This window comes from Cnephaeus nilssonii (assembly GCF_951640355.1).
Source record: "Cnephaeus nilssonii genome assembly, chromosome: 22".
NCBI classification, from domain to species: Eukaryota; Metazoa; Chordata; class Mammalia; order Chiroptera; family Vespertilionidae; genus Cnephaeus; species Cnephaeus nilssonii.
Genome location: NC_137093.1, coordinates 2,644,749 through 2,666,200, shown reverse-complemented (window position 1 = coordinate 2,666,200; position 21,452 = coordinate 2,644,749). Strand labels below are relative to the sequence as shown.

General features: G+C 64.3%; 1 protein-coding gene across 1 annotated transcript in view; it reads left to right on the top strand.

Annotated features, from left to right (window-relative positions):
• Positions 1-15,660: 15,660 nt before the first annotated feature.
• Positions 15,661-21,452, top strand: part of TECTA (tectorin alpha) — a gene marked incomplete at its 5' end in the record, with an annotated part of 113,983 nt that continues 108,191 nt past the window's right edge. Inside the window, 3 exons of the mRNA XM_079762838.1 lie at positions 15,661-15,724; positions 18,988-19,121; positions 20,349-20,636. Coding sequence (XP_079618964.1) covers positions 15,661-15,724; positions 18,988-19,121; positions 20,349-20,636 — 486 coding nt within the window. The remainder of the gene's footprint in view (positions 15,725-18,987; positions 19,122-20,348; positions 20,637-21,452) is intronic.

The window sequence follows — 21,452 nt, the reverse complement described above, 5'->3', positions numbered from 1 at the left end:
CGCCCTGTCCCACCACCACACGCTGTCCCACCACCACACCCTGTCCCACCTCCACACGCTGTCCCACCACCACGCCCTGTCCCACCAGCACGCCCTGTCCCACCACCACGCCCTGTCCCACCACCACACCCTGACCCACCACCACACGCTGTCCCACCACCACACGCTGTCCCACCTCCACACCCTGTCCCACCACCACGCCCTGTCCCACTTCCACACGCAGTCCCACCACCACACGCTGTCCCACCACCACGCCCTGTCCCACCACGCCCTGTCCCACCACCACACCCTGTCCCACCACCACACCCTGTCCCACCACCACGCCCTGTCCCACCACCACGCCGTGTCCCAACACCACGCCCTGCCCCACCACCACGCCCTGTCCCACTTCCACACGCAGTCCCACCACCACACCCTGTCCCACCACCACGCCCTGTCCCACCACCACGCCCTGTCCCACCACCACACCCTGTCCCACCACCACACGCTCCCACCACCACGCCCTGTCCCACCACCACACCCTGTCCCACCAGCACGCCCTGTGCCACCACCACGCCCTGTCCCACCACCACACGCTGTCCCACCACCACGCCCTGTCCCACCACCACGCCCTGTCCCCCCACCACGCCCTGTCCCACCACCACACCCTGTCCCACCACCACACGCTCCCACCACCACGCCCTGTCCCACTTCCACACGCAGTCCCACCACCACACCCTGTCCCACCACCACGCCCTGTCCCACCACCACGCCCTGTCCCACCACCACACCCTGTCCCACCACCACACGCTCCCACCACCACGCCCTGTCCCACCTCCACACCCTGTCCCACCAGCACGCCCTGTGCCACCACCACGCCCTGTCCCACCACCACACGCTGTCCCACCACCACGCCCTGTCCCACCACCACGCCCTGTCCCCCCACCACGCCCTGTCCCACCACCACACGCTGTCCCACCACCACACCCTGTCCCACCTCCACACGCTGTCCCACCACCAAACCCTGTCCCCCCACCACGCCCTGTCCCACCACCACACCCTGTTCCACCACCACGCCCTGTCTTACCACCACGCCCTGTCCCACCACCACACGCTGTCCCATCTCCACACGCTGTCCCACCACCACGCCCTGTCCCACCACCACACCCTGTCCCACCACCACACGCTGTCCCACCACCACACGCTGTCCCACCTCCACACCCTGTCCCACCTCCACGCCCTGTCCCACTTCCACACGCTGTCCCACCACCACACGCTGTCCCACCACCACGCCCTGTCCCACCACGCCCTGTCCCACCACCACACCCTGTCCCACCACCACGCCCTGTCCCACCACCACGCCCTGTCCCACCACCACGCCCTGCCCCACCACCACGCCCTGTCCCTCCAGCACGCCCTGTCCCACTTCCACACGCAGTCCCACCACCACACCCTGTCCCACTTCCACACGCAGTCCCACCACCACACCCTGTCCCACCACCACACGCTGTCCCACCACCACACGCTGTCCCACCACCACTCCCTGTCCCACCACCACGCCCTGTCCCACCACCACGCCCTGCCCCACCACCACGCCCTGTCCCTCCAGCACGCCCTGTCCCACTTCCACACGCAGTCCCACCACCACACCCTGTCCCACTTCCACACGCTGTCCCACCTCCACACGCTGTCCCACCACCACGCCCTGTCCCACCACGCCCTGTCCCACCACCACGCCCTGTCCCACCACCACGCCATGCCCCACCACCACGCCCTGTCCCACCACCACGCCCTGTCCCACCTCCACACGTTGTCCCACCACCACACGCTGTCCCACCACCACGCCCTGTCCCACCACCACACGCTGTCCCACCAGCACACCCTGTCCCACCTCCACACCCTGTCCCACCTCCACACCCTGTCCCACCACCACGCCTTGTCCCACCACCACGCCCTGTCCCACCACCACACGCTGTCCCACCACCACACCCTGTCCCACCTCCACACCCTGTCCCACCACCACACCCTGTGCCACCTCCACACGCTGTCCCACCACCACACCCTGTCCCCCCACCACGCCCTGTCCCACCACCACACGCTGTCCCACCACCACGCCCTGTCCCACCACCACACGCTGTCCCACCTCCACATCCTGTCCCACCTCCACACCCTGTCCCACCACCACACGCTGTCCCACCAGCACACCCTGTCCCACCTCCACACCCTGTCCCACCTCCACACCCTGTCCCACCACCACGCCCTGTCCCACCACCACGCCCTGTCCCCCCACCACGCCCTGTCCCACCACCACGCCCTGTCCCACCACCACACGCTGTCCCACCACCACGCCCTGTCCCACCACCACGCCCTGTCCCCCCACCACGCCCTGTCCCACCACCACACCCTGTCCCACCACCACACGCTCCCACCACCACGCCCTGTCCCACTTCCACACGCAGTCCCACCACCACACCCTGTCCCACCACCACGCCCTGTCCCATCACCACACGCTGTCCCACCACCACGCCCTGTCCCACCACCACGCCCTGTCCCACCACCACATGCTGTCCCACCACCACACCCTGTCCCACCTCCACACCCTGTCCCACCTCCACACCCTGTCCCCCCACCACGCCCTGTCCCACCACCACACGCTATCCCACCACCACGCCCTGTCCCACCACCACGCCCTGTCCCACCTCCACACCCTGTCCCCCACCACGCCCTGTCCCACCACCACACGCTGTCCCACCACCACGCCCTGTCCCACCACCACGCCCTGTCCCACCACCACACGCTGTCCCACCACCACGCCCTGTCCCACCACCACGCCCTGTCCCACCTCCACACCCTGTCCCACCACCACACCCTGTCCCACCTCCACACGCTGTCCCACCACCACGCCCCGTCCCACCTCCACACGCTGTCCCACCTCCACACCACCACGCCCTGTCCCACTTCCACACGCAGTCCCACCACCACACGCTGTCCCACCACCACGCCCTGTCCCACCACGCCCTGTCCCACCACCACACCCTGTCCCACCACCACACCCTGTCCCACCACCACGCCCTGTCCCACCACCACGCCGTGTCCCACCACCACGTCCTGCCCCACCACCACGCCCTGTCCCACTTCCACACGCAGTCCCACCACCACACCCTGTCCAACCACCACGCCCTGTCCCACCACCACGCCCTGTCCCACCACCACACCCTGTCCCACCACCACACGCTCCCACCACCACGCCCTGTCCCACCACCACACCCTGTCCCACCAGCACGCCCTGTGCCACCACCACGCCCTGTCCCACCACCACACGCTGTCCCACCACCACGCCCTGTCCCACCACCAGGCCCTGTCCCCCCACCACGCCCTGTCCCACCACCACACCCTGTCCCACCACCACACGCTCCCACCACCACGCCCTGTCCCACTTCCACACGCAGTCCCACCACCACACCCTGTCCCACCACCACGCCCTGTCCCACCACCATGCCCTGTCCCACCACCACACCCTGTCCCACCACCACACGCTCCCACCACCACGCCCTGTCCCACCTCCACACCCTGTCCCACCAGCACGCCCTGTGCCACCACCACGCCCTGTCCCACCACCACACGCTGTCCCACCACCACGCCCTGTCCCACCACCACGCCCTGTCCCCCCACCACGCCCTGTCCCACCACCACACGCTGTCCCACCACCACACCCTGTCCCACCTCCACACGCTGTCCCACCACCAAACCCTGTCCCCCCACCACGCCCTGTCCCACCACCACACCCTGTTCCACCACCACGCCCTGTCTTACCACCACGCCCTGTCCCACCACCACACGCTGTCCCATCTCCACACGCTGTCCCACCACCACGCCCTGTCCCACCACCACACCCTGTCCCACCACCACACGCTGTCCCACCACCACACGCTGTCCCACCTCCACACCCTGTCCCACCTCCACGCCCTGTCCCACTTCCACACGCTGTCCCACCACCACACGCTGTCCCACCACCACGCCCTGTCCCACCACGCCCTGTCCCACCACCACACCCTGTCCCACCACCACGCCCAGTCCCACCACCACGCCCTGTCCCACCACCACGCCCTGCCCCACCACCACGCCCTGTCCCTCCAGCACGCCCTGTCCCACTTCCACACGCAGTCCCACCACCACACCCTGTCCCACTTCCACACGCAGTCCCACCACCACACCCTGTCCCACCACCACACGCTGTCCCACCACCACACGCTGTCCCACCACCACTCCCTGTCCCACCACCACGCCCTGTCCCACCACCACGCCCTGCCCCACCACCACGCCCTGTCCCTCCAGCACGCCCTGTCCCACTTCCACACGCAGTCCCACCACCACACCCTGTCCCACTTCCACACGCTGTCCCACCACCACACGCTGTCCCACCACCACGCCGTGTCCCACCACGCCCTGTCCCACCACCACGCCCTGTCCCACCACCACGCCATGCCCCACCACCACGCCCTGTCCCACCACCACGCCCTGTCCCACCTCCACACGTTGTCCCACCACCACACGCTGTCCCACCACCACGCCCTGTCCCACCACCACACGCTGTCCCACCAGCACACCCTGTCCCACCTCCACACCCTGTCCCACCTCCACACCCTGTCCCACCACCACGCCTTGTCCCACCACCACGCCCTGTCCCACCACCACACGCTGTCCCACCACCACACCCTGTCCCACCTCCACACCCTGTCCCACCACCACACCCTGTGCCACCTCCACACGCTGTCCCACCACCACACCCTGTCCCCCCACCACGCCCTGTCCCACCACCACACGCTGTCCCACCACCACGCCCTGTCCCACCACCACACGCTGTCCCACCTCCACATCCTGTCCCACCTCCACACCCTGTCCCACCACCACACGCTGTCCCACCAGCACACCCTGTCCCACCTCCACACCCTGTCCCACCTCCACACCCTGTCCCACCACCACGCCCTGTCCCACCACCACGCCCTGTCCCCCCACCACGCCCTGTCCCACCACCACGCCCTGTCCCACCACCACACGCTGTCCCACCACCACGCCCTGTCCCACCACCACGCCCTGTCCCCCCACCACGCCCTGTCCCACCACCACACCCTGTCCCACCACCACACGCTCCCACCACCACGCCCTGTCCCACTTCCACACGCAGTCCCACCACCACACCCTGTCCCACCACCACGCCCTGTCCCACCACCACGCCCTGTCCCACCACCACACCCTGTCCCACCACCACACGCTCCCACCACCACGCCCTGTCCCACCTCCACACCCTGTCCCACCAGCACGCCCTGTGCCACCACCACGCCCTGTCCCACCACCACACGCTGTCCCACCACCACGCCCTGTCCCACCACCACGCCCTGTCCCCCCACCACGCCCTTTCCCACCACCACACGCTGTCCCACCACCACACCCTGTCCCACCTCCACACGCTGTCCCACCACCAAACCCTGTCCCCCCACCACGCCCTGTCCCACCACCACACCCTGTTCCACCACCACGCCCTGTCTTACCACCACGCCCTGTCCCACCACCACACGCTGTCCCATCTCCACACGCTGTCCCACCACCACGCCCTGTCCCACCACCACACCCTGTCCCACCACCACACGCTGTCCCACCACCACACGCTGTCCCACCACCACACCCTGTCTCACCTCCACGCCCTGTCCCACTTCCACACGCTGTCCCACCACCACACGCTGTCCCCCACCACGCCCTGTCCCACCACGCCCTGTCCCACCACCACACCCTGTCCCACCACCACGCCCTGTCCCACCACCACGCCCTGTCCCACCACCACGCCCTGCCCCACCACCACGCCCTGTCCCTCCAGCACGCCCTGTCCCACTTCCACACGCAGTCCCACCACCACACCCTGTCCCACTTCCACACGCAGTCCCACCACCACACCCTGTCCCACCACCACACGCTGTCCCACCACCACACGCTGTCCCACCACCACTCCCTGTCCCACCACCACGCCCTGTACCACCACCACGCCCTGCCCCACCACCACGCCCTGTCCCTCCAGCACGCCCTGTCCCACCACCACACGCTGTCCCACCACCACACCCTGTCCCACCTCCACACCCTGTCCCACCACCACACCCTGTGCCACCTCCACACGCTGTCCCACCACCACACCCTGTCCCCCCACCACGCCCTGTCCCACCACCACACGCTGTCCCACCACCACGCCCTGTCCCACCACCACACGCTGTCCCACCTCCACATCCTGTCCCACCTCCACACCCTGTCCCACCACCACACGCTGTCCCACCAGCACACCCTGTCCCACCTCCACACCCTGTCCCACCTCCACACCCTGTCCCACCACCACGCCCTGTCCCACCACCACCCCCTGTCCCAACACCACACGCTGTCCCACCACCACACCCTGTCCCACCTCCACACCCTGTCCCACCACCACACCCTGTGCCACCTCCACACGCTGTCCCACCACCACACCCTGTCCCCCCACCACGCCCTGTCCCACCACCACACGCTGTCCCACCACCACGCCCTGTCCCACCACCACACGCTGTCCCACCTCCACATCCTGTCCCACCTCCACACCCTGTCCCACCACCACACGCTGTCCCACCACCACACGCTGTCCCATCTCCACACCCTGTCCCACCTCCACACCCTGTCCCACCACCACACCCTGTGCCACCTCCACACGCTGTCCCACCACCACACCCTGTCCCCCCACCATGCCCTGTCCCACCACCACACGCTGTCCCACCACCACGCCCTGTCCCACCACCACACGCTGTCCCACCTCCACATCCTGTCCCACCTCCACACCCTGTCCCACCACCACGCCCTGTCCCACCTCCAGACGCTGTCCCACCACCACACCCTGTCCCACCACCACACGCTGTCCCACCACCACGCCCTGTCCCACCACCACGCCCTGTCCCACCACCACGCCCTTTCCCACCACCAAACGCTGTCCCACCACCACACCCTGTCCCACCTCGACACGCTGTCCCACCACCACGCCCTGTCCCACCACCACGCCCTGTCCCACCACCACGCCCTGTCCCACCACCACACCCTGTCCCACCACCACACGCTGTCCCACCACCACACCCTGTCCCACCACCACACGCTGTCCCACCTCTACACGCTGTCCCACCACCACGCCCTTTCCCACCACCACGTCCTGTCCCACCACCACGCCCTGTCCCACCACCACGCCCTGTCCCACCACCACACGCTGTCCCATCTCCACACGCTGTCCCACCACCACGCCCTGTCCCACCACCACACCCTGTCCCACCACCACACGCTGTCCCACCTCCACACCCTGTCCCACCTCCACGCCCTGTCCCACTTCCACACGCTCTCCCACCACCACACGCTGTCCCACCACCACGCCCTGTCCCACCACGCCCTGTCCCACCACCACACCCTGTCCCACCACCACGCCCTGTCCCACCACCACGCCCTGTCCCACCACCACGCCCTGCCCCACCACCACGCCCTGTCCCTCCAGCACGCCCTGTCCCACTTCCACACGCAGTCCCACCACCACACCCTGTCCCACTTCCACACGCTGTCCCACCACCACACGCTGTCCCACCACCACGCCCTGTCCCACCACGCCCTGTCCCACCACCACACCCTGTCCCACCACCACGCCCTGTCCCACCACCACGCCCTGTCCCACCACCACGCCATGCCCCACCACCACGCCCTGTCCCACCACCACGCCCTGTCCCACCTCCACACGTTGTCCCACCACCACACGCTGTCCCACCACCACGCCCTGTCCCAGCACCACACGCTGTCCCACCAGCACACCCTGTCCCACCTCCACACCCTGTCCCACCTCCACACCCTGTCCCACCACCACGCCCTGTCCCACTACCACGCCCTGTCCCACCACCACACGCTGTCCCACCACCACACCCTGTCCCACCTCCACACCCTGTCCCACCACCACACCCTGTGCCACCTCCACACGCTGTCCCACCACCACACCCTGTCCCCCCACCACGCCCTGTCCCACCACCACACGCTGTCCCTCCACCACGCCCTGTCCCACCACCACACGCTGTCCCACCTCCACATCCTGTCCCACCTCCACACCCTGTCCCACCACCACACGCTGTCCCACCACCACACGCTGTCCCACCTCCACACCCTGTCCCACCTCCACACCCTGTCCCACCTCCACACGCTGTCCCACCTCCACACCCTGTCCCACCTCCACACGCTGTCCCAGCACTACACGCTGTCCCACCACCACGCCCTGTCCCAGCACTACACGCTGTCCCACCACCACACCCTGTTCCACCACCACGCCCTGTCTTACCACCACGCCCTGTCCCACCACCACACGCTGTCCCACCACCACACCCTGTCCCACCTCCACACGCTGTCCCACCACCACGCCCTGTCCCACCACCACGCCCTGTCCCACCACCACGCCCTGTCCCACCACCACACCCTGTCCCACCACCACACGCTGTCCCACCACCACACGCTGTCCCACCACCACGCCCTGTCCCACTTCCACACGCAGTCCCACCACCACACGCTGTCCCACCACCACGCCCTGTCCCACCAGGCCCTGTCCCACCACCACACCCTGTCCCACCACCACACCCTGTCCCACCACCACACCCTGTCCCACCACCACGCCCTTTCCCACCACCACGCCGTGTCCCACCACCACGCCCTTCCCCACCACCACGCCCTGTCCCACTTCCACACGCAGTCCCACCACCACACCTTGTCCCACCACCACGCCCTGTCCCACCACCACGCCCTGTCCCACCACCACACCCTGTCCCACCACCACACGCTCCCACCACCACGCCCTGTCCCACCACCACACCCTGTCCCACCAGCACGCCCTGTGCCACCACCACGCCCTGTCCCACCACCACACGCTGTCCCACCACCACGCCCTGTCCCACCACCACGCCCTGTCCCCCCACCACGCCCTGTCCCACCACCACACCCTGTCCCACCACCACACGCTCCCACCACCACGCCCTGTCCCACTTCCACACGCAGTCCCACCACCACACCCTGTCCCACCACCACGCCCTGTCCCACCACCACGCCCTGTCCCACCACCACGCCCTGTCCCACCTCCACACGCTGTCCCACCACCACGCCCTGTCCCACCACCACGCCCTGTCCCACCTCCACACGCTGTCCCACCACCAAACCCTGTCCCCCCACCACGCCCTGTCCCACCACCACACCCTGTTCCACCACCACGCCCTGTCTTACCACCACGCCCTGTCCCACCACCACACGCTGTCCCACCACCACACCCTGTCCCACCTCCACACCCTGTCCCACCACCACACCCTGTGCCACCTCCACACGTTGTCCCACCACCACGCCCTGTCCCACCACCACACGCTGTCCCACCACCACGCCCTGTCCCACCACCACACGCTGTCCCACCTCCACACCCTGTCCCACCTCCACACCCTGTCCCACCACCACACGCTGTCCCACCACCACACGCTGTCCCACCTCCACACCCTGTCCCACCTCCACACCCTGTCCCACCTCCACACGCTGTCCCACCTCCACACCCTGTCCCACCACCACGCCCTGTCCCACCACCACGCCCTGTCCCACCAGCACGCCCTGTCCCACCAGCACGCCCTGTCCCACCACCACACGCTGTCCCACCTCCACACGCTGTCCCACCACCACACGCTGTCCCACCTCCACACCCTGTCCCACCTCCACACCCTGTCCCACCACCACACCCTGTCCCCCCACCACGCCCTGTCCCACCACCACACGCTGTCCCACCACCACGCCCTGTCCCACCACCACACGCTGTCCCACCTCCACATCCTGTCCCACCTCCACACCCTGTCCCACCACCACACGCTGTCCCACCACCACACGCTGTCCCACCTCCACACCCTGTCCCACCTCCACACCCTGTCCCACCTCCACACGCTGTCCCACCTCCACACCCTGTCCCACCTCCACACGCTGTCCCAGCACTACACGCTGTCCCACCACCACGCCCTGTCCCACGACCACGCCCTGTCCCACCACCACACCCTGTCCCACCACCACGCCCTGTCCCACCACCACGCCCCGTCCCACCTCCACACGCTGTCCCACCACCAAACCCTGTCCCCCCACCACGCCCTGTCCCACCACCACGCCGTATCCCACCACCACGCCCTGCCCCACCATCACGCCCTGTCCCACTTCCACACGCAGTCCCACCACCACACCCTGTCCCACCACCACGCCCTGTCCCACCACCACGCCCTGTCCCACCACCACACCCTGTCCCACCACCACACGCTCCCACCACCACGCCCTGTCCCACCTCCACACCCTGTCCCACCAGCTCGCCCTGTGCCACCACCACGCCATGTCCCACCACCACACGCTGTCCCACCACCACGCCCTGTCCCACCACCACGCCCTGTCCCCCCACCACGCCCTGTCCCACCACCACACGCTGTCCCACCACCACACCCTGTCCCACCTCCACACGCTGTCCCACCACCAAACCCTGTCCCCCCACCACGCCCTGTCCCACCACCACACCCTGTTCCACCACCACGCCCTGTCTTACCACCACGCCCTGTCCCACCACCACACGCTGTCCCACCACCACACCCTGTCCCACCTCCACACCCTGTCCCACCACCACACCCTGTGCCACCTCCACACGTTGTCCCACCACCACGCCCTGTCCCACCACCACACGCTGTCCCACCACCACGCCCTGTCCCACCACCACACGCTGTCCCACCTCCACACCCTGTCCCACCTCCACACCCTGTCCCACCACCACACGCTGTCCCACCACCACACGCTGTCCCACCTCCACACCCTGTCCCACCTCCACACCCTGTCCCACCTCCACACGCTGTCCCACCTCCACACCCTGTCCCACCACCACGCCCTGTCCCACCACCACGCCCTGTCCCACCAGCACGCCCTGTCCCACCACCACGCCCTGTCCCACCACCACACGCTGTCACACCTCCCCACGCTGTCCCACCACCACACGCTGTCCCACCTCCACACCCTGTCCCACCTCCACACCCTCTCCCACCTCCACACCCTGTCCCACCTCCACACGCTGTCCCACCTCCACACCCTGTCCCACCACCACACGCTGTCCCACCACCACGCCCTGTCCCACCACCACACCCTGTCCCACCACCACGCCCTGTCCCACCACCACACGCTGCCCACCACCACACCCTGTCCCACCTCCACACCCTGTCCCCCCACCATGCCCTGTCCCACCACCACACGCTGTCCCACCACCACGCCCTGTCCCACCACCACGCCCTGTCCCATCACCACACGCTGTCCCACCACCACGCCCTGTCCCACCACCACGCCCTGTCCCACCACCACATGCTGTCCCACCACCACACCCTGTCCACCTCCACACCCTGTCCCACCACCACGCCCTGTCCCACCACCACACCCTGTCCCACCTCCACACCCTGTACCCCCACCACGCCCTGTCCCACCACCACACGCTGTCCCACCACCACGCCCTGTCCCACCACCACGCCCTGTCCCACCTCCACACCCCTGTCCCCCACCACGCCCTGTCCCACCACCACACGCTGTCCCACCACCACGCCCTGTCCCACCACCACGCCCTGTCCCACCACCACACGCTGTCCCACCACCACGCCCTGTCCCACCACCACGCCCTGTCCCACCTCCACACCCTGTCCCACCACCACAACCCTGTCCCACCTCCACACGCTGTCCCACCACCACACCCTGTCCCACCACCACGCCCTGTCCCACCACCACACGCTGTCCCACCACCACGCCCTGTCCCACCACCACCCCCTGTCCCACCACCACACCCTGTCCCACCACCACACGCTGTCCCCCCACCACGCCCCGTCCCACCTCCACACCCTGTCCCACCTCCACGCCCTGTCCCACCACCACGCCCTGTCCCACCACCACACCCTGTCCCACCACCACACGCTGTCCCCCCACCACGCCCCGTCCCACCTCCACACCCTGTCCCACCACCACATCCTGTCCCACCACCACACCCTGTCCCACCACCACGCCCCGTCCCACCACCACACGCTGTCCCACCGCTGTGCCCAGTTGCTGCCTGGGGCCGCCCCAAGAATGTGTGCCCTGGACGTCACCGTTGAGGCCGAGCAGGGAGAACTCACAAGCACACTGCTCACTGCATTGTTTCAGCTGAGCTCGAAACTCTCACAGGAAACATGTAAGAAACTTAAACAAAACAAAACCAATCAGCACATAAGGCCCATTCTACATGTTTTTAGTTATTTTATTTTTTAAAACATACTTTTATTGATTTCAGAGAGGAAGGGAGAGGGAGAGAGAGATCGAAACAACCATGATGAGAGGGAATCATTGGTCGGACTGCCTCCTGCACGCCCCCTACTGGGGGTGGAGCGGGCAACAGGGGCGTGTGCCCTGACCGGGAATCGACCCCGGCCCTCCTGGGTCACAGGTAGGCGCTTAGCTGCGGAGGGCGGGAGCCGGTGTTAGGGAATCACGTGTTTGTGTGGGTTTGTGTCCGGTGTCCCTGCCCCGCAGCAGCGCAGCCTCCTGGGTCAGGGCTCCGTGCGGCCTCACCCGCCTTCCGTCTGAATCTTGTCAGAACCTTTGCTCACGTCACAGCTTCACAGAAAAGCCTCCTGCCCACATGTCATAGGAACGATTTCTGTGCAAACTCACAGATATAGACCGCCACCTGAGGGCCACGCGGGGCCGGGGGGGAGGCACTAGGAGCACACACTGCAGCCACAGGAACAGTGACAGGAGGCGGAGCACGGCTGGGACGAGTGGCTCCGTCCTCATCATAACCACGCGTGGTGCCGGGCACGAGGCCATCCGGTTCCGTGTCCAATCGCGGCTCTACACCTGCAACTGACATGGCCCTGAGTGTCAACTGCACTGAAAATACATTTTTAAAATAATGTGGAAATGTAAGATACAAAAAACGGCAAAAAGAGAGTTTTGTCATTTCTCCGTCTGTGCCCGGGCACACCTGAAATGCACACTCACTGGCCAGCTCCCCTGTCCGCGGCCCGCGGCCCCGCCCCGGCCCCGCCGCCGGGCTCCGGGGGCCTCTCAGCCAGGCCTCCCCCGGCGCCTGGCCCCGCCCCGGTGGCACTCGTTCAGCGAGGCCTGCCTCGAGGGAGATGGTGCGTTTAACGCGGGTCCAGAGGCCTGAGACCCACCCGGCGCCCCTGACGCGGGCAGACGGGAGCAGAGCTGCCGCAGGTGTACAGCGGGGCAGCTCCCTGCCCCGGGCCCGCAGGCTGCTCCGGGCGAGCCCTCCCGACCCCGGGGGAGGAGATGGTGTCCAGGAGAGCCCAGGCGGAGCTTTATTCTGATGAGGCGTCAACATTAGATTTTCTGTTACATGAACATGTGCTTGGGGAGGAAAATTACATTTGATGTCTTCAAGTAAATAATGTGGAGGATTCATAATACCAGAGTAAGCTTAGGGTGCAAAACGTGCCACATTATCATGGGTTTTTAGAAAGATACTGGATAATTCATACTAAAAAATGACCTCCCCAGATAGTCCTGTCCATTATAGGGCAACTTGCTCAAACTGGAATTATATGCTTTTGTACGGTTTTGTCTGGTCAGAGACAAATCTGGAGTCATTTAAAATTTCCCACTGATTGACATATAGTTTTTTTTTTCTGCTACATTGAAATGCTTTTGTTTTAAACAAATCTCACTATAAATGTTTTGAATAGTAACCTTAGCTTAAGTCTTAGCCAATTTTCCTCATTCTTCATCCATCTTAACATGTTTCCCCTTGTTCACAGACCTTTGGAATTATTTATTGCTGCCCATGTTCGGCAGAGGGTCCACCTCCCCATCTCCCTCCCAGGCCCCCCCTGGGCCCCCAGGGTCCTCCTGGGGAAGAGCGGCCGCGCCGGTCACCTCCCCGCGTTCTGCTGGAAGGCCCGGGCGCGCACAGGGTGGGTCGGAGAGGAGCGGGAAGAAATGGAGCCGGGAGGTGGAGACGGTTCTTCGCCTGCTCCGTGCGCACCTGTGAACACGCTGCGGGCAGCTCCCTGTGGCTACGGCTCGAACCACAGACACGGAAAAAGGCCTGAGCAGAGACCAGCTTCGTCTGAACGTGGGAGCAGCTTTGTCTGCTCGCAGCCCCGTGCTGGCGAATGCTAATGCGGTAACGCTATCCCCGTGCCTTTTTTGGAACAAAGGCAGAGGGGGGTTTCCTTTGTGTTGTTCAGTGCAAAGCGATTCCGATCAGAGAGGCTCGGGGTTTCACTCGAGTCCCTGACATTTCCATCTGAATCTCCTTTTGGAGGGGGGAGGTCTGGTTTCTCAGGAAGGAGCCTTTCTCCGGGATCCTGAAACTGATCTTAGATCCACTTCTCCTTAATCAATAGAAAAAACTCGATTGCAACTCAACACTCGCTGCCTCGAGTGCAGGGGAACGGAATTTTTGGTTTTAAGAGTAGGCGCTTCAGACAGCATCGCAGGAACCGGCAATAATTGGCAGCAGGAGGGGGAGACTGACATGGATTTGTGTTTTGCCTGAGTTTTCCCGGTTTACCACGATTTGGCGGAATATTCCTGACTCGGGTCCTCAGGCTCCACAGACAGGTGAGTGCCGTGTCTCCCAAACGCAGGCGCGGGAGTGTGTCCTCTGGTGCTCCAGGGCGCGGGTCTCCGGGCACCGCCGCCCCTGCCGAGGCCACCGTGGGCCAGGCTGTGCCTCACTAGCGCCGGAGGTTTCCGTGTGCCTGGCGGCCGGAGATTTACCCCCCCCGACCCCCCCTCCCCGCAGGGTCCGCTGGCCCCGGCCCGCTGGCTGAGGCGCCGGAGAGCCTGGGGGAGTGAGAGGAGGTGTGCGCTGAGGGGGGCCCAGCAGACCTGGTCTGGCTGCCCTGGTTCGGGCAGGTGGGTGTGCCTGGGAGATGCCGCTCAGCCTGGCGGCGGCCGGACCGTCCGCTCCCCTCGGGGGGCAGCGCAGCCCGCTCACTGCTCCACCGAGAGGCAGGCAGGTCCACGGCCGCGAGCCCCCGGGCACTTGGCTGGACGGGTCACCCGCTGGCGTGTTGAGTCCTGTTCTCGCTGTCGCTCCGAGGAGCGGCCTGGCGGGCCCTCTGCCGTCGCCCCGCACGCGCTCACCCGGCGGGAGGCGGCGGGCAGGCTGTGCGGCCCCCACCTGGCCAGCGCTCCCACGGTGGGTGCCCGTGGGGACGGGGACGCACACCCGGAGCTTCCCCACCTGGAGGCTGCATTGTTGTCCGTGACCTTTACGTGACCCTCGTCGGAAGCTGCTGTGCGGGTCGGGGGAGCCAGGTCTCCGAGGGGACGGCACGGCCTGCGCCTGGAGCCGCCCACTGCTCGCCGCTGGGGCCAGAGCGCGGCTTCCCGCGCCTCGGCTGCCCCAGGGCCGCTGTGTAACTCCCGGTGACGGCGTGAGCTCAGCCCACGTCCCAGCTGGCTCGGGGGCGTCTAATGGGTTCATGGACATTGAACTGGGGCCGTCCGCGGAGTTTCCTGGGAATTGGTCCCGTGACGGCCCGGGAGCGCCGGGCTCCCTCTGAGCCTCCGGTGTCCCGGGGCTCCGGCAAGCTGTGGGCTTCCCCTTCTGTTTGACGTTCCAGGATGAACTACTCGCCGTTCCTTCGGATCTGGGTCTCCTTCCTCTTCGCGCTGGTGCAGCACCGAGGTGAGTCCTGCGGGGGAGCCCGGTCCGGGCGCTCGGACACACGGAGACGCTTTGGTGCAGCGATCATTGTCAGGGCCACCTGTGTCTGCAGATGCGACAAAAATGTAAATGAAGTTTTGCTGTCAAAAGCAAAATACAGTAACGCTGAATAATGTTTGTTTATATCCCTACTTTTCTTATTTAACTGTGAGCACCGTGTGTATAGACTGGATCGCCCCATGATAATGGGTCTTTCAGAAAATGCAAATTATTTTCATTAAAAGCGTATTGGGCAGGTGTGTGTGCTGCCCAGACCTCGTGACTGATCCCCGTTGAGGCGTGGGGACTGGAAGAATACACTTGTTTTAGCCCAAATCAGGGGGTTCAGTGGCACTGGCGTGGGTGCCCGGGGTCAGGGGCCTTCTGCGCGGCCAGAAACCCGAGCCGCCGTGAGACAAACAGGATCGCCTCCGCGACTCCGTCTCCGCTCTGCCGGCGGCGTGGCCAGGCAGCGGGAAGACACGGGCACCTCTTCCCACGGCTCTGGGTTTCAGGAAAGACAGGTGGGAGTCTACAGGGATCGGAACGCTTATCGCTGAGATGCAGGGCATCCTCCTTTGCATGGTTTGTCTGTCCGGTTCACCGGCGTGACGACAAACCTGACTTTTCCGAGGGCTGGGGAAAGGCAAACGGGTGTAGTGTGCCGACCCCCATCTCCCACCCCTGCTCTAAGCCAGTACGTTTTATTTGGTGAAAAAGCCAAAGCACCACCGAGGTCCGGGAGCAGAATGAGAAGCCTGAAGCGAGCGAGTTCCCTCTGTCACGAACTCTGATGGCAGCAAGCAGGCCACCTGCTAACAGGCTGTGTTTTACAACACTGATGGCTTCCAAGGGGGAATTACCGTGGTTAAACCTACTCCCTCTTATTAAGCACCTTTTTTATCCAACAAGTATTTGTTAAGCATATACAACATTACATATCTTTATTATCTGTATTCTTCTTAAAATTGAAAAAGTGTTAACTGTCCAGTCTTTCCTGTTCAAAGCCATGCACGAGTTGGGGTCACTCATGAAGAGAAAACTCTTCCCAGGTCCCCCCCTCCCCCCCCCCCGGCCCCGGTCGGGGCAGAGAGAGAAGCGAGGGGCCGCCCGGTGGCCAGTTCTGCCCCCTCCTGGGGGGATGGCTTTGGCGTTTCTAGGCGGGGTGGCCACGGCTGCCACATGCCGGTTAACCTTCCCGTCAAAGTGACTACAGGTCAGTGGGCATAGAAGCCTGTTCACCCGTGGGCATCACTTGTAAGCAGTCGCTCATGCAGGATAAATCCATGATGTGATTTGCTTTATCATTATTAACCTGAGAAAGTTTATCACCTTGCAAGTTTAATAAGTAACTGTGTATAATGCCACAATAGGGATTACAGGTTTTTTAAAAATTCCTGCCTCCTAGGCATTTTGAATGTGTTACTTCTGTGCAAATACAAACGTTCAAGAACCCCTTTTTGCCTCCCGGTTGTGACTGTAAGCAAAGCACGCCAGCCGGGGAACCGTGACTGAATCAGCTACAGCGCCTCCTACAGGGTGACGGGGTGGCTCCCCGGACGGGGCTTGGGGAACAATGATGCCCTAATGGTCGGTGTGCCCGGCTCTCCCGGCTCCCCCGGCTCCCCTCTGCTGTTCGCCCTGGGAAGCAGCGGGGCTCTCCATCTGCCCAGCCTGGTGCGTCCGCGCGGCCCTCCGGCCACTGCACCCCTCTGCCCTGGGCTGTCTGCTCACTGACCGGCCCATCAGCGCCCGCTGGGCTGCCCCAGGAGAGGCTGACCTCGCAGGGCGTCAGCGTCTGATCGCAGCGACAGGGGCCTCAGGGACAGAGGCAGGCGAGAGCCCCGATGGATTTGCCGTTGCCCCTGGCGACTAACAATTAAAGCAGGAAGAAAGGACATTTTCGTTCAAGAGAAGAGAGGACGGAGGCAGAGAAATGTTACACCCAAATGTAGATTATTTCATTGGCCGTGGTCAAGTCCTGTATGCAGACCCTTGGAAAATTGTCTACTTTCTATCGCTAAACAGGGCAACACACACACGCACACACACGCCCCCATGCGCACACACACACGCACACACACACGCACACACAACCACACCTATGCGCACACACCACACGCACATACACACACCCATGCACGCACGCACACGCACACACACACCACACGCACACACACCACATGCACATGCACACACACCCATGTGCGTGCACACACCCACACACACCCATGCACACACGCACATGCACGCGCACACACGCGCGCACACCACGCGCACATGCACACACGTGCGCACGCACGCACACACATGCACACACGCACATACACACACCCACGCGCGCCCACGCGCGCGCCCACGCACATACAGGCACATACACACACGCACACACATACACCCACGCACACACATACACACACCCACGCGCACCCCCCCACACACACAGGCACATACACACACAGGCGCACACACAGGCACATACACACATACAGGCACACACCTACGCACGCACACACACACAGGCACATACACAGGTGGTGACAGCTGTCGCTCAGGGGCCGGGCTGAAGAGTCAGAGCCCTCGGCCTCCTCCACACAGCCCTCCGGCCCCAGCGCCTCCCCAGGAGGACCCCACGCGGCCCTTTGAGGACGGAGCTGGCAGAGAGCCACCCGCCGGGGCTGGACTCACCCAGGGCCACTGGCGGCCAGCTCTGCACACCCTCCTCCCAGCGTGCCCAGCCCAGCCGTTGTCTCCCCCGGGGCCTGGGCTCTCCTCCTATGGTGCAGAGAGGGAGGGGACTCCTTTCGGGAAAAGACCGGTGGGGACACTTTGGAGACGAGGGGGCGGCGCAGCCACGAGCCGCCTTCTCTGTGCCTTGCCCCCCCCCCCGCCCCCCGCCCCGCCCCCCGGCCAAGGGCCAAGCTGCCTAAGCCCTGGGGGACCGGGAGGTGCTCAGGCTCTGAGAGCCCGTGCAGGGCGGCTGCCCAGCCTCAGGGCCAGGGCAGGGCCGTGAGCATGGCTCTGGCCACGATGTCCGGAAGCATGGCTGAAGCCTGGGCCGGCTGCTCCGAGGAGAGGCCTCGCTCTCCCCTTCCCGGGGCGGAAGGCAGTGCGGGGTGAGCGCGCTCAGGGAGTGAGAGGGAGTCTGGCTTCCGGAAGAAGCCGGCGCCCGTGGGTGGGAGGGAAGAGGCTTAGGCAGCCGGGGAGGGATCTGCCGTCCGTCTAACCCCCGCCTCTCTTGGCAGTTCAGCCCCGGGAGCTCATGTACCCGTTTTGGCAGAATGACACCAAAACCCCCAAAGTGGACGACGGCAGCTCCCCCGAGATCAAGCTGGCCATCCCCGTCTTCTTCTTCGGCGTGCCTTACCGCACCGTCTACGTAAGTGCGAGGCGGCGCCGCGCGCTGCGCTTCCCTGTGTGTCAGGACTGAACCCTTGAACCCCGGCGCCGGCCCAGCCAGGAGGGGTGTTGCGGGCAGCCCCTGGCAGGCTGGAGAACGCGTGAACTGGTAGATTTTAGGATTGCGGAGCTCGAGGGGTACGTAGTGGCGGATGCTCGCAGCAGGCAGGACAATACAGCTCTGAGCCATGGACATCGCTTTGCTCCTCGATAAGATGGAAAGCCACTCGGAGCTGGGTCCTTTTTCTTCCCTGGGGGCGTGAAGTGTGTGTCTGCTGTTCTCGGGCTTTCAGCCGATTGGGAGCGGAGTCAGGGCACAGACACGGGGAGCCAGCTGCCACAGAAACGTCGCTGGCAGAATTGGCCCCCTCCTGGTGTCTGAGACAGCCACAGGGCCCAGGGGCAGACACGCGTGAAGAAACGGTACCGTCGCTGGCAGAGCTCTCTGGGCACCTGTGTGCTCAGGGCATCGTTTGGCTGGTTGGGTTTGGTGCTGGGGAGGCTGTGGCACCTGGAGAAGAAGGTGCAGACAGACCTGTGTCTCCCGAGTGCACAGACTGCTCGTGGTTTGCAGTGAGGTTTTGTAGTTTAACAAGTTTGCGAATGCACTGGCGAATCACGAAAATCCCCCAGGAGACGGAGCAGGTGGTTGGAACGTCCTAGAAGTCCTTTAAATGCCTCATGCGGAGGCGGGCTGTGTCCTGAGACGGGAGGTAGAGGAGGAAGTATGTGGTTTTCTGTTCCTGACGCCCTCTCTTGTCATAGAGCAGAAATCAAGGTCTAATACACGGAGCTCCTCAAGCTTTTAATTTAACGTTTCTCTTCCATGTTTTATTTCTCCTGTGACTCTGGATCTTCTTTTTGTCCACATCACTCCCTGCCTGGCAGAACACACACACACACACACACACACACACACACACACACACACACACACCTGAGTCGCATGAGATAAATGTAAACAGAGATAGGATCAAAAACATGAAGGGAGACTGATTATGAATAAGAAATGCAGCTAAGGGCGAGTTGAAAGTGGAAGTAAATCGATGAGTTTGAGGTAAACAGACCTCCCGGCTGAATGATGTTGGGAGTTCTAACTCGGTGGAAGCGGTTTCCATTCGCAGGATCAGGCCCTGTCGGTGTGGGGTTAGGCTGGAGCGTTGTCATGGTTACAGACCCGCCATGCGAAGCCTGCCTTATTTTTTAGGTCAACAACAACGGCGTCGTCTCCTTCAATGTGCTGGTGAGCCAGTTCACGCCCGAGTCCTTCCCCCTGACGGACGGGAGGGCCTTCATCGCCCCGTTCTGGGCAGATGTGCACAACGGGATCCGCGGCGAGATCTACTACCGAGAGACCATGGACCCGGCCATCTTGAAAAGAGCCACCAAGGACATCAGGAAGTACTTCAAGGACATGGCAGCCTTCTCGGCCACGTGGGTCTTCATTGTGACCTGGGAGGAAGTCACGTTTTATGGCGGGAGCAGCACCACCCCTGTAATAACCCACGTTTTCTGTTTCCGTGTCCCCGCGCCTGCTTCTTGTCTGTCTTCGCCTCCCCGAGGAGCCGGGCTGTCAGAGCCAAGGAGCGTCCCTTGCCTCGCGTTCAGTTGACGAGTCATGCCCCCCACTTTCCAGGCAACAGGGGGCGAAGGGGCAACTTTGCCGGTGCAGGCAGCGCGGTATTTCTGAGGCTGTGCACCCCCCGCCGCTAAGCGTGGCCCGTCTGTTTCGCAGGAGAGGGACTCAGGCAGAGACCAGATCCCGCCCACGGCCAGGGCCCCTGAGGAGCCCAAGGTCCCTCTGTTCTTGCCTGAGGCGCTGCCTGGCTTCATCAGCTAATTTCCTTTTTTTTTTTTTGTCCTTTTCCCCCCGTAGGACCAGGAATCGGGGTGCTGGTTTGGGCACAAAGGACCTGACTTATTTCATTGTGCTGGGACCTTCCTTTTACTGCGACCTGGGTTGGCATTCAGATTTGATGCTAATGGGGCAATTAAAGCATTTCCTGAGTAAAGTTTTAACATCTGCTCCGAGGATGTTAAACAAAAGTCTGATCAGAAAGATGGCTCTGGCGCTGCAGCAGCGACGCAGGCTCCCTCCCGGAGCAGCCAGCGGCCTCCCTCCCGGAGCAGCGTCAGGCTGCCCCCTGGGAGAGCTGTGAAGTAGCAGATGCGCCTTCATCTGTGTGACTTCCAGCAGCAAATGCCCTCAGAAGTCGGCCCTCTGCTCTCCGAGGGCTGTTTCTGTCCCATCTGCTCTCCCGTGTCCTTGGCAATGGGTCAGCTGTTTGGGCGGAACAGACACGATTGAGCT